Raw genomic sequence first — 12,613 nt, 5'->3', positions numbered from 1 at the left:
CCTGAGATCTCGACGTTCATACGGACAGACAGACGGACAGACAGACGGACGGACAGACGGACATGGCCAGATCGACTCGGCTATTGATCCTGATCAAGTATATATATACTTTATATAGTCGGAAACGCTTCCTTCTGCCTGTAACATACTTTTCAACGAATCTAGTATACCCTTTTACTCTACGAGTAACGGGTATAACGAGAGAAAACGCTATAGTCGAGTTTCCCGACTATCTGATACCCGTTACTTAGCTAGTGGAAGTGCAAAGAAGAAATTTCTAAACTGACAGTTTTTGGCTGTCCGTGGGCGTGGCAAAAAGTTAATGGCAAATCGAGAGAAATTTACAATACTAATAAAAAAATAGCAAATCATTTTTTATACTTGTAGGCGTGGCACCATTTTTCTGTTTGTGGGCGTGGCAAACCTTTTATTTTTAAATAGATAGAAATTTACAACAACAAAAAATGTCAAAACCTTTTTAAATGTGTTGGGGTGGCAAAATGGGTGAACAAACTTGCGCGCCGCATATGTCTCTGGAGTCTGCTTGCTAAATCTTAACTTTCTAATTCTAAATCGACGTTCATACAGATGGACATGGCCAGATCGACTCGGCCATTTATCCTATTGACTATATGGTCGGAAACGCTTCCTTTTGCCTGTTAAATATGTACTTTTCAACAAATCTAGTATACCCTTTTGCTCTACTGGTAAAAAAGTAAATACAAGTTTTTTAAAGTCTAGCATACATTCAAGCAAAAAAATAGAACAAAATATTTAAAAGTCGTCTTTTTGGTGGTTTATGTATGTATATATGTATGTACATTTCATTAAAGAGACCATTATAAACGAAATGTATACATATGTGCGAAAATATTAGTGGGCCAGTTTTAAAGATGATGTATTTAAAACAGTTTTAAAGATGATGTATTTAAAACTCGACGTTTGACTTTAAGACGTGCACCAAATTAAGCGTCTTATAAAACCTATACCTGTCCAACCATATACCAAAAATTTAAGCCACATGTGATTTATTAGCTCAGGCTTTTGTTTAATATAAAAAATATACATACAATATGTATATATGTCATAAATACACATATTTCATGATTTACAAATAACAAGAGAACGTATTACGGAGTAACATTTATTTCGGTTTGTTATTAGATGTAAACGATATCAAGAATATGCCTAACAAGATGCATAAGAGTCGTAAGAAGTATTGGTAGCCAGTAACCGCATTTCCACACGATTTACTTTTTAAATAATTTTGAGATAAGATGCAATGAGCGTCGCGACAGTTGCTTATGTGATTGGATCTAGTTAACTTCTTTTTAGGTATAATACTTTGGCAGCCAAAAATTAAGAATGAGCTAGGCAAAAGATCCTGACAAAGATGCAACAAAGTAAAATTAATAAACAACCAACTCGGACGCTGACATGGCAGTAAGCTAATGGTTAATGCGAGAATGACTAAGGGTACGACTTAGAGACTAAACTAGGAGGCTTAACGATTAAAGGAGCTTTGAATAACTTTCGCAATGCGGGCTTGGCGCTGCGTCGTGTACGGAGCTATAAATAGTTTTTAACTAGCTTTATACATGTGTGTTTGGTTGGAAAAAATTTACACTTTTTGGTTGCCCTATAGCTGAGCTGCTGGCTTGGGTTACGTGCATATTTCGCTGCTGGTGGCGCAGGAATTACTCGACACATTCGCGTTCAGCGCTCCTGTTCCCGTGGACATGCTAGCCGGTAGACTGGATGAGGACGAAGCTATGGGTGCAGGTGGTGTGGTGGTGGAGTCTAGTTGGGATTGGACTTGAGCTACCAGATTATTCGTCTTGCTGTTTTCCAGCTTGGCCCTAATTAGGGCCTCCTCGCGCTCCTTGGCATCGAAATACCAGACGGTGATGGCATAGCGGGTACGGTGAGCGGGCTGCACTTCGTGGGGATTCCGAATGTCAGACCAGAAGAATATTAGGCGATCAAACTTGGGCTCAATATCCGCCACTGTGGTTCCAGGTGTTGGTCGAATTCTGTTCATAGATAAGAGTTAGGATGATGTTCAAGGCACAGATAAGTTTATAATCCTACCGCAGAATGCCGCCACTTTCCCGCGCATCCCAGTTGATATTCAGGTAGTATATGGCCGTTATAACGCGACCATCCTTTTGAGGATTGTCTACATGCATGACGTAGTGAGTTCCCGATCCAGGATAACAGGCGACCATTGCCTAAGATTAAGGAATCATATATCAGCTCATTCCAAAATGTATTTCCTCCGCTTACGCTTACCCTCGTGCGCTCCCTGATGTGGTAGTTGCCCAAAATGCCATTATCCTTCATCGTGTTGACACGGTACACCACAGAGTCAATCTGAAAAGAAAAATTAGATTAGACATTCAGAGTTAATAATAATAAAAACAAACAGCTCTTGTAGCTGCTTTCTGACTTAAGTAAGCACGAGTAAGTAGTTATGGACCATGGACGTATTTTTTTCTTCGTTACTCACCTGATTGGTCAAATACCAAACATTGCTGCAGCCCGGCTCATTGCCACCAACCCACTTGATCTTATCGCCTCGGATTTTGTCACCGCGCACCACGGGAGCATCGGGCGTCTGGTTGGTCACCACTTGTCCATCTTGGAAGGCTCCTGCGTTATACATGCTTCGAACCTCGTTGAGGATCTTTAGACCCGTCTCCATGCCCAAGAAGTCGTCCACAACGGACAGGCCATACTGGTTCATGTCGCTGATGATATTGCGACACAGATCCTCATAGCGGCGCTCACTGTGAAAAATCGGAAGGAAAAAAAAAGATATTAAATCAGTCCAAGTATTTTAATTGCGTTCCCTTTTAGTAGAGAGACGATGAGAAAAAAGTATATTAACTATTCAAGGCCGATAATCAGTAAAATAAGAGATGCCGATGTGAGTGAGGTCACCTTGGGGAAACCCCTGAATCTAATTAATGTAGACGCTTTTCCTCGCTATTTTCAGCACAAAAGTTCTATAGCACTTAAGCTTTTTTACAGGCGTTTGAGAAACTGGTACTGCAATGCATACAATTTTACGACCCTTTTATGATGCGCCCATTAAACCAATATTTTCATACATGTCGGTGGGTCCCAGTCACGTAGGCCACCCAAAAGTAAACTGGCCCAGCCCGCCGATTGTCCCAGACGATCACGAAATTCTGGATAAGCAAAGCAAAGCACATTTCCGAAAAAAACAAACGATTAAACATTTTGGCACAAATCCACAGGCTATATTAAAGCATAAAGTTAAATCGTTGTCGCAAAAGTACAAATACGAGGGTCGTTTGATAAGTCCGTGACTTTTTGTATTTGCCGCGCACCTGCTCTAAATACAACACTGCTCCTGTCAGCAGTTATCGATTAACAGCTGACTGTAAAATTTTGAGAAAGCTGCGTTTTTTGGTTTGCGTTTTATAGGCATTGAAAGCAGACGATCTCGTGAATTTTTTGTTCCATCAGGACAATGCACGGGTGCACACGTGTGTAGTCAGCATGGCAAAATTTCATAAATTGGGCTACGAACTGCTACCCCATCCAGCATATTCTCCAGATTTAGCCCCCTGTGACTATTTTTTGTTTCCAAACATGAAGAAATGGCTCGGCGGTAAGAGATTCGGGTCAAATGAAGAGGTCATCACAGAAACAAACGACTATTTGAGGCCTTGAGAAAACCTATTATTTGGAAGGAATAAAAAATTGGAAAAACGCTGGACTAAATGTATAGAGCTAAAAGGAGATTATGTTGAGAAATAAAACGCTTCTTTGACGAAAAAAATATATTTTATTCAAAAAGTCACGGACTTATCAAACGACCCTCGTATTTATGAAACGTGCGGAGCTGTTAATCAAAATCCCGGAATGGGAAAGGGAAGAACTTTAAGCACCCAACGCAAGAAATCAAATTCGGTCTCACAAATATATTAATATACGAATTCCAAATCGATAAATGTCTAAAGATTAAGATACACGAAAGACGGCATTGAAGACCACAAAAAGAAACTGTTAACCGGTTTTATTGAAATTCGCAATGCCCAGGTTAATGCAATGATAATTAACACTTTATAAGTGGTGTATAATCAAGAAGAGAAAATGGTTGATACTCAGCTTGGAAAGAAGTTATTCTAAGAAAAGTTTGTGACCTTAGATTTGAATGTATCAAGCCTGTGCAACGTTTTCAGCCAAGTAAAACAAAACCATTAACCAATATGATGGTCATTTATAAGCAAGTTTGTATTATATTGTATTTGTATTATACAATGAGTATTGAAAAGTTGTATTTGAAAAATCGTTTTCATTAGCCCGATAACTTTAGAGTATTATTCAAATTAAAATTTACATATGGGAAATAAATATTAATAACCTTAACTATTGTGGCCACTGTAATTTCTCTCGCTAGTGGCTCCCATAAATTCTAGCCTCATTATTCCTTTGTTCCTTAGAAATTTTATTTCAATATTTCAAAGATCATTACCGCTTGTCCAGAAGTTCCCGAAAGTACTGCTCAGCATTGGCAGGATGTGCAGAGTGTTTAAAAAAGTTTTTATAGTCCGTGGTCGTGGAGGTGATCATTTTGCCCTGATTATTCAGCTTGCTTTTCACTGTTATCACCAGAACTTCTTTAAGTCTGAAGTCAATTTTTGTATCTTCACAGAGGTCTCAGTCGTTGTTGAGCAGAGAAAGGGTAGTGAATTAAGTTTTTAGAATTTAAATTGTTCCATTATGCCTTTTTGATCCCGAATTGGTTGGAGGCTTTCTTTTACAAAAGGGTTTCCAAGAAATGCACGCACAAATGAAGAAAGCTTAAAATTACCCGCGACTTTTATGCAAATGGAAGTCTCGATCACAAGAGGGAAAGAGAGCAAGTTAGATGGACACCGGCGGATATATCGTATATTGGTGCAGTCGTGTTGGTGGGCAGGTACGAATAATTGCAGTTTGCATTTGTTGGGGCCAGCAGCCTATATATTTTAATTTTTGCTTTGTTTCACTGGCAGATGTTTGTTTTGATTTGCCTTTGTTTATGCACAGTTAGTCACGATTGTTTATCGGTCAGCTTCGGTTAACTAGTATACATAAGTGAAAATGTGAAGCAGCTAAAACGAACCGCACTCGTCGCCGTTCGTTTTCCGAATGCGGTAGCACCGCAGGTTGCTCTCGCCCGATACCGTTTGTTACAAAAGAAAGAGCCAAAGAGTTTTGAGAGCTGGTGAAATGAATTTTGCTATTTTATGGCCAGAACTAGTATTTAAGTGCTCGATTTCAGTTTTGTTTGCCGCAAATGTAGTTACCGTTCCATAAATTGAATTACTATATATGTGCAAGCAATCGATGTTTTAAAAACACAGTTGAGAATTGGGAAATGTAACTGCACATTAAATTGTTATTAATAGCTAAAAACTAAGCCAGTATTTGTTAATTTATTGGTTTCAAATGAAATATACAATTTTGATTCTTGTCACCCTTTTTTAATTTTATTTCCCCATTCCGCCCATATATTGTATGTAAATCATAAGATTTTAGAATACGATCATTTAATACGATAACATTGAGACCCGTAGAAAAAGCTAAAATTGAAGTTCATTTGCTCTAGCTAAATTTTTTCAGCTATTCTCTGTCCGCCTCCCAAATCACTATCCCAGAGCCTGGGTAGCAGCTAAAAAATCGCAGGAGAAGCAGTCGCTTAAGGCGATAAAGAGAACCTTCAAGGTGAGAGCACATAATGAAAAATAAGGAATTTATGTATGTATGTAGTACATAGGTAAAAGGCAGATGCAGATCGCCAAAAGCCATGCCTAACGAGCAAATTAGGAGATCCGATACTCGCAAGGTTCCAGGAAGCGGGAGGAAGCTACTCGTCCCGCTTGCCCTTCAAGAGAGTTCAAACACACTCTGTCAATGCAAAACAAATGCAAGCGGAAAAGCAAATAATAAGGTAGAAAGACAAGCGCAACAATCGTCACGTAGCCCAGCACACACACCAACGCGCAGTTGGCACACGCACATGCGAGCGACACACACAAACGCAAAGAGGCCACACGCACAAGCAATGCGATAGCCAAGTGAGTCAGAAAGAGAAGGCCGCCAGCTAAGGGAGTGCGAGGAGGTCAGAGATACTATAGATATTTAAATGGGTTGATACAAATATCTGCTAAAAATGATTTAATGAAACACTAAGAAAGATGAGCTACAGAACGGCGGAAGCTAGGCGAATGTACGAACCACAGAATTGGGTCAACGGCCCAGTTCAAAGTCGACGCCAAACAAAGTACACACAGAGAAAATGGGGAGACCCTTCAATTCACCATTAAATAAATAAACTTCTCTGAAATCTGCCCAACTCTCTGTAACCAATATAATGTCGACAAAGACGTGTAAAATCAGTTACAAGGATTGCAATAACCATAAGACCAATAACCATAAGATAGCTTTTGCGCGAGGAGTTCATCATGTATGCTGTCTCACTCACACAAGCACTATGGCCACTAAACTGATTTCTTTAAGGGCATACATACATATTTCCGTGTACATTGCAATGATCGATTGGCGCCCGTTTCGTCTGTAATGTATTACGTGCGACAACGTCGACTGCGGCACGTGTACCACACCAGCTCGCAGCCCTTATAGTGGGCGGAGAACCAGCTGGGCGACCTTGGTGACGTGCGTCTGCCTACGTTTATAACTCGTTCGGGCTTGCTTTGGGAGTATAAAGGCAATAGTTTCCACGCAATTGAAACTGGACTACATACATACATAGATATAAGAGATGGCAACAAATAGGCTATTTACTTTTATAGATGGATAATCGATAGAATTTATTTTAATCTGAGTCAACTTGATTAGATTTAAACTGGAAAATACTTTTACCTTCAATCAAACTACATTAAACGTCCAAATAAATCCAAACTACTGAATAAAACGCAACTAAGCTCCAAGTTGAACGAACTCCGCTTCAATTTTAACCAAATTAAAAAGTCCTTGAGCAAATATATACATCTGAGAATAATTGAATGCGCAACCGTATTGTTTGTTTTCCCCAGAGAGTTGCTTGACAGGCAGACCAGCAAATTTATAAACAATGCCGGAATTTTGAAAGCCCCTTAAAATGAGAATACGTCGGGCTGACTGCGCTAATTGTTTGATAAAGAATAACACATCCCGCCGCAGATTGAAATCTATGAGCTAAGTCAAGCGCTTAACTTTGATAACACGATTTAAACGATCTGCTTGCTTATTCCCGGCACGTAGGCAAAACGCTCCGGACCTCCCTGTTGAACGGACCACCCACTTCTGGCGATAAGAAGGTAGAAAACAAAGCGGCTACACTGCATCTGACGAAACTGATTTAAAGCATTAAGCCAAAATTATGAAGGATACCAGTAGAAGGAAAATATCGTAACATTTGAATGGGAAATAACCATAATTATTTCATTTAACTTATATTAGATTCATAAATGTTTCACTTATTGGCCACTACCCATCCAAGAGCACATTATTTAACTGAACACTCAGCCGAATTGGCTTAGAGCTAAATTACGAAAAAATTTCTATATTTCAGTTCATTTTTTTGTATTCGTTAATGCCGGTGCAAAGCAAAAATAAATAAGCGAGTATCAAAACTTTAGACGCAACAAACTGCGCAATATGCGAATAGTGCACTATATATGTATCACTATAGTGATGTTCAATGAGTGTTCCCAAACTTCTGCTTTGCGTTATATAACCTTTTTAGAGGGTACAAGCTGTATATCAACAACCAATAAATTAGGTGCTAAAAAGCTTCAAGATCACAAAAACCATAAACTGCAACAACATATTATCGTTCATATGTCATCATCTTTGTCATGTTTTCCTTTTGATTCGTGTGGCTTTTCAGGAGTGGGCACGTAACCGCTTATCGTTAATTGACTGCAAACGCAACTTCTAGTTAACGGTCGGCTTACTAATCGAGTTGTTTGTTTTTGTCACATTTATTAACTACCTATCATTTAAAATAATAGGTGATTAAATACAAGATAAGCACGTTCAACGTTCGAATAACACAATATAATAAAGTCAACTTTTTGATTTTTGAAAAACTAATTGGTTGCAAATATGGGCGTACGATGGGCAAACAATTCCAGCTCTCAAATTTCAAAAATTCGATTTTACCGTACCCAGCTTTGTTGAGCTTACCGAGTCGTTTGGGAGTTTTCAAGTATGGAAAAAATGATACGCCAACTGATTTTGAACATAAGACATCAATATCTGATTAACATTTTGCTATGGTTTTTGCTCGATCTGTTCATACTATTGTAACATACATTAATTACATTTCACACATTGTAATTACATTATTTATAGAAACATCGGTAAATATTATTTATCTAGTTAGAACGGACGTAAAGTCGCAATGTAACATTTTAGAAGTTACATACATACATATGTACATATGTATACTCCAAAAACACACGTTTTCAATCAAGGCCAGACTGGTAAAAAGCAAATCGAGAAAAGTCCACTATAAACCAAGATTTACATAAATAAGGCGACATTGATCACGGATCAGTAACCCGAACTTGGAGTACGATCGCCATCCGTGTCGTGTAAGGATTGTAGAGGTTTGCGGCTGCGCTTTTATGATTGGCACCATGGGAGGATCGTTGTCCCAGTATCTCAAGGGAAACGCTCCGTCCGGTGTTCAACGTGGCTTGTACGGCGGTATAGAACTAGTAAGGTTGCGAATCCCGGATACAGTGCTGCCTCATTTTGGACATGCTTGAAGGAACTGGAGGAGCAGTGGCTATCGGATGCATCGGATGGAGGAGCCAAACCAAAGGAATCGCTAATCATCGATTAACAGCAAGTGCAGAGACCCCAGTGGGAGACATCCGTAAAGAATTCGAAAAAGTCAGCTACTCCCTTGATTCAGAATCGAACTGGGTGCTGGATAAATGTCGGGCATACAGGGTCGAGATCAAGGCGCTGCATCTACATGTATATATGTAGTTCAGAATAAAAACCTGGGTCAACTGAAGAAGCCAATCCTTGCTCGATCTATTCAAACTGACCAAAATTGACAAATAATTTTTGCAAAAGGGTTTCTGTTTTGTGTCAACATCTCATGTTTATGGTCCTTCTTCCAAATTAAGAAATAATCCCACATTGAGCGTTAATCTTTTGTATATTTTTTTTTAATGACCAGTAGGTACATACATACATACACTGCCCGAGTTAAACTCATTTTTGTATACATATCTTATGAAAAACATGAGTTCCACTTTTATAAAATACCATCTCGAATTTGATTGTATTTACTAAAATAGTGTGAACGACTCAAAATACTTTTCTATAGCTGTGATATGAGACTCTTCTGTTATTTGTAATTGTATTTAAACGTGGTTAATTTTAAATATTTCCCAAGTCTCTGAATTATTCAAATTCTTAAAACCGTTGAATTATTTGGCGTTGAGTAGCTAAGAAACGCTGCTGCATTGCAATTCCTAGAATGTAACGAAATAGCGTTACGGTGTTGCCAGCTCTAAAATAGAGAGGCATAATCGTCGAGTGAGGCCTGATCGCACAAGAGAAAGAGAAGATGATAGCAAGGAGGGAACAAGAAACATGTTCTCATTTACGGATTAGACACAATGGCGAGACACTTGGATTTAAACTTGACGTGATCGGGAATAATATGGTAAACTCTGAAAATATGAACTATCCGATAAGTATTTGTGTCAGTCTGAAATAATACTAAAACGCCTAACATATGTACCTTCCTGATCCCATGAAGCTGGCATCCGCAAGTCCGATTTGATAGCTGGAGCTCTTTTCACCATGATGGTGTTGCTGCTGCTGCCTTTGACCAGCTTCCGTTTCTGCTGCTGCCGCCTTCTCTTGAATGCCCGGCTGTCCGAGTAGATTCAGCAGATTGTCTACCTCGGCGGGCCAACTCTGCGCCTGGTGGGCAGGCGTCATCATCTGAGCGGTAGAGCAGTTGGCGCCGGCGCCGCTGCCCTCCAGATTAGCAGATGCCACCGCTTGTTGCAGTGGCTGGAGTTGCTGCTGCTTGTTGTTGTTGCTACTGTAGAGTTTCTGGCGGGTCAGGAGGCGGCACTCGGTGCGGTGGTCGGGCCAATGGAGATGCTGGTGGGCGGGGGAGCAGTAATAGACAGCCTTGCACTTGGCGCAGCGCAGCAGCTGCCGTTGAGTTCCGCAAATGGAACAGCGCGGAGGGTCCATGGCCGAATTGGATCCGGAATGGCTAACTAAATCCCTGACCTTTCCGCGACCCCTGCTCATAGCATTTTGTGGGAGAGGAGAGCCAAATGCGACGGCCGATTTTAACCTTGACAGCTCTCCCAGTTTGTTTACACCACCTCACCTTCTGACACTGAGGTAATCACACACACGCGCTCTCAGATTATAACTAATTGTTATCAATGCGAATTACGGCTCTTGAACGTTTTAGCCAACATTTCAGTTTAGTCCGCTTGCGCTTATTTTAATCACGTAGGCCACCGAATTTGCGAAATAAACAAAAAACACACATACAACGCACACACACAGACGCACGGGCAGCTATATGTGCTTTGTTGGTTTTGCCTGCGAATATGCAATTTTGCAAGCCGTTTTTGGGTTGGAACTTTTCACCCTAAACACTGTTTATTGCTTTGTCTTGAGCTCCAATTGATAAAAGCAGAGTGCACTGTGCAGAAAAGGGAGAAGGGAGCTCAGCAATAAAATTTCTATTTGCTAGCGATGGGCGTCAACCGATACCCATAGTGAAACCATTGAAATGGAATCGTTGTACAGCACTGTTACTGGCTGGCAATCGGTATCGATAACGTAGGTGCTGATAATTTAATAGCGACACTTAAATACCACCAATTTCTAGGAACGGAAATCAAAGCTTTTTATTTCATTATTATTATCATTTAATGTGCGTCCTATAAACTTAAGACGCACATAGATAGTTATTTTTTTATTTTCTTAACAATTTTGCATTTTTATTTTTTAGAATTCACCTCTAACAAAAAAAAAAAACAAATAAATAAAAATCGACCCCATGTTCCAATTTCTACCGTTCCGTCATCGCCGCTAACTCATCGACGCTAATTTGACGCACATTGTCATTTACTAGCTTAAATTTAATTACACAAGCTTTAAAAATCAAAAAAGTTATCTAGAAATGCAATTAACTGAAAGAGAATGAAGAATGCATTTCTTCAATACAGTTAAGAAGGTACTTTATGAATGGCAAATACCCTTTTCGTTTGTTTCCGTCTATTTATTTTAGTGATCGATTCGTTTTCTTGTCGATAGTTGATCACGCGATGTACCATCTTTATTATCAGACACAAACAGATGCTGTGCTGGAAAATCAACTGGTTCCGGGTAACGTAATCCCACTGATAAGAGCAATGGCATCCAATGAACGAGTGGCCAAAGTGGTACTGGTGGACATCGAGGGCACCACCACTTCGATTAGCTTTGTGCACGATGTCCTGTTTCCCTACGCCAAGCAGAATGTGGAAAAGTTCCTAAGGGATTCCTGGAAGGTAGATGATATACAGCATATTGTCCAGGATATGCAGCAACTGCCCCAGTTTGCGGAATACAAGGTCCTGTTAAGAGCTCCACCCGCTGAAGTGGATGTTGAACTGATTGCAGGCTTTGTGCGCTATCTAATTGATCAGGACCTGAAGGTCACGCCAATGAAAACGCTTCAGGGCTTAATTTGGGCGCAGGGCTACATTAATGGAGAGTTGAAGGGCCAGTAAGTTTGCTAAAACCATTCAATATGCTTCTATCATGGCCATATAAGCTTAACAATCCGAACTCTCAATGGTTATCAAAAAAAATTGTTACCTTACGTCTGTTCTCAAAAATAATTTCAGTCTTTCCAAGATCCCCAAATATATATAAACCCTAATCAAGTTATAACATATTAATATATTTTTTTAGTTTTTGTACTTAATATTAATGGTAGTCAAATGTTTCCAATAAGAACAACGCAACGACATATTATTAATAATAAATATCTATTCGTTTCTAATTAATTATCTATAAATTGTATTATAGTGTATACGAAGATGTCCCCGCAGCTTTTGAGGCCTGGCGTGCTGCTGGTCTCCAGATTGCCGTCTACTCCAGTGGCAGTGTGGCTGCCCAAAAGCTGATATTCGGACATAGTTTAGTGGGGAACCTGCAGCCGCACTTGAGTGCTTATTTCGACACCCATGTGGGCCACAAACAGGAACGACAATCCTATGAAAACATTGCCAACCTATTAAAGGAGGACCCGAAACAGATTCTATTTCTCACGGATATTCCAGGAGGTGAGTGGCTGATCGACACGGATTCCCTATTCCTAACATTATTAACATAAAATTATATTTCAGAAGCGGCTGCCGCTCGCTCTGCGGGATTCCAAGCCATCATTCTGCAGCGTCCTGGAAACGCCGCCTTAGCGGACGATCAAAAAGCTAGTTTCGAATTGATTCCGGACTTTAAACCACTTCAAAATCTGAAACTGCCTATCAATAAATACCAGGCTTAGGTCATTTCAAAAAAGTATATATATTGTGACTATGTGCTT

The 12,613-nt window shown here is 39.9% G+C and overlaps 2 protein-coding genes across 4 annotated transcripts; one reads left to right on the top strand and one right to left on the bottom strand.

The window, feature by feature from the left end:
* Positions 1 to 1,128: 1,128 nt before the first annotated feature.
* Positions 1,129 to 10,798, bottom strand: LOC122619411 (egl nine homolog 1). Of its 2 annotated transcripts, none has more exons than XM_043796335.1 (5): positions 9,788 to 10,798; positions 2,510 to 2,789; positions 2,293 to 2,373; positions 2,092 to 2,231; positions 1,129 to 2,033 (listed from the first exon to the last, which is right to left on the bottom strand). In XM_043796335.1, the coding sequence occupies exons 1-5, from the start codon at positions 10,312 to 10,314 to the stop codon at positions 1,664 to 1,666; spliced, it is 1,398 nt and encodes a 465-aa protein (XP_043652270.1). In that variant the 5' UTR covers positions 10,315 to 10,798; the 3' UTR covers positions 1,129 to 1,663. The 2 variants fall into 2 exon arrangements, with proteins under 2 accessions (XP_043652270.1, XP_043652271.1); XM_043796336.1 differs by lacking the exon at positions 9,788 to 10,798 and adding an exon at positions 4,508 to 5,155.
* Positions 10,799 to 11,118: 320 nt separating this feature from the next.
* Positions 11,119 to 12,591, top strand: LOC122619412 (enolase-phosphatase E1). 2 transcript variants are annotated; one of them, XM_043796338.1, is made up of 4 exons: positions 11,119 to 11,257; positions 11,338 to 11,791; positions 12,097 to 12,353; positions 12,417 to 12,591. In XM_043796338.1, exons 2-4 carry the CDS (start codon positions 11,349 to 11,351, stop codon positions 12,572 to 12,574), a joined length of 858 nt encoding a protein of 285 aa, XP_043652273.1. In that variant the 5' UTR covers positions 11,119 to 11,257; positions 11,338 to 11,348; the 3' UTR covers positions 12,575 to 12,591. The 2 variants fall into 2 exon arrangements, with proteins under 2 accessions (XP_043652273.1, XP_043652272.1); XM_043796337.1 differs by having other exon boundaries at positions 11,240 to 11,257; positions 11,370 to 11,791.
* Positions 12,592 to 12,613: the final 22 nt, after the last annotated feature.

The sequence above is a fragment of the Drosophila teissieri genome, chromosome 3R (genome assembly GCF_016746235.2).
Source record: "Drosophila teissieri strain GT53w chromosome 3R, Prin_Dtei_1.1, whole genome shotgun sequence".
In the NCBI taxonomy this organism is placed as follows: Eukaryota; Metazoa; Arthropoda; class Insecta; order Diptera; family Drosophilidae; genus Drosophila; species Drosophila teissieri.
Note: the sequence above shows the minus strand (reverse complement) of the source record. Positions and strands in the feature narration are given on the sequence as shown.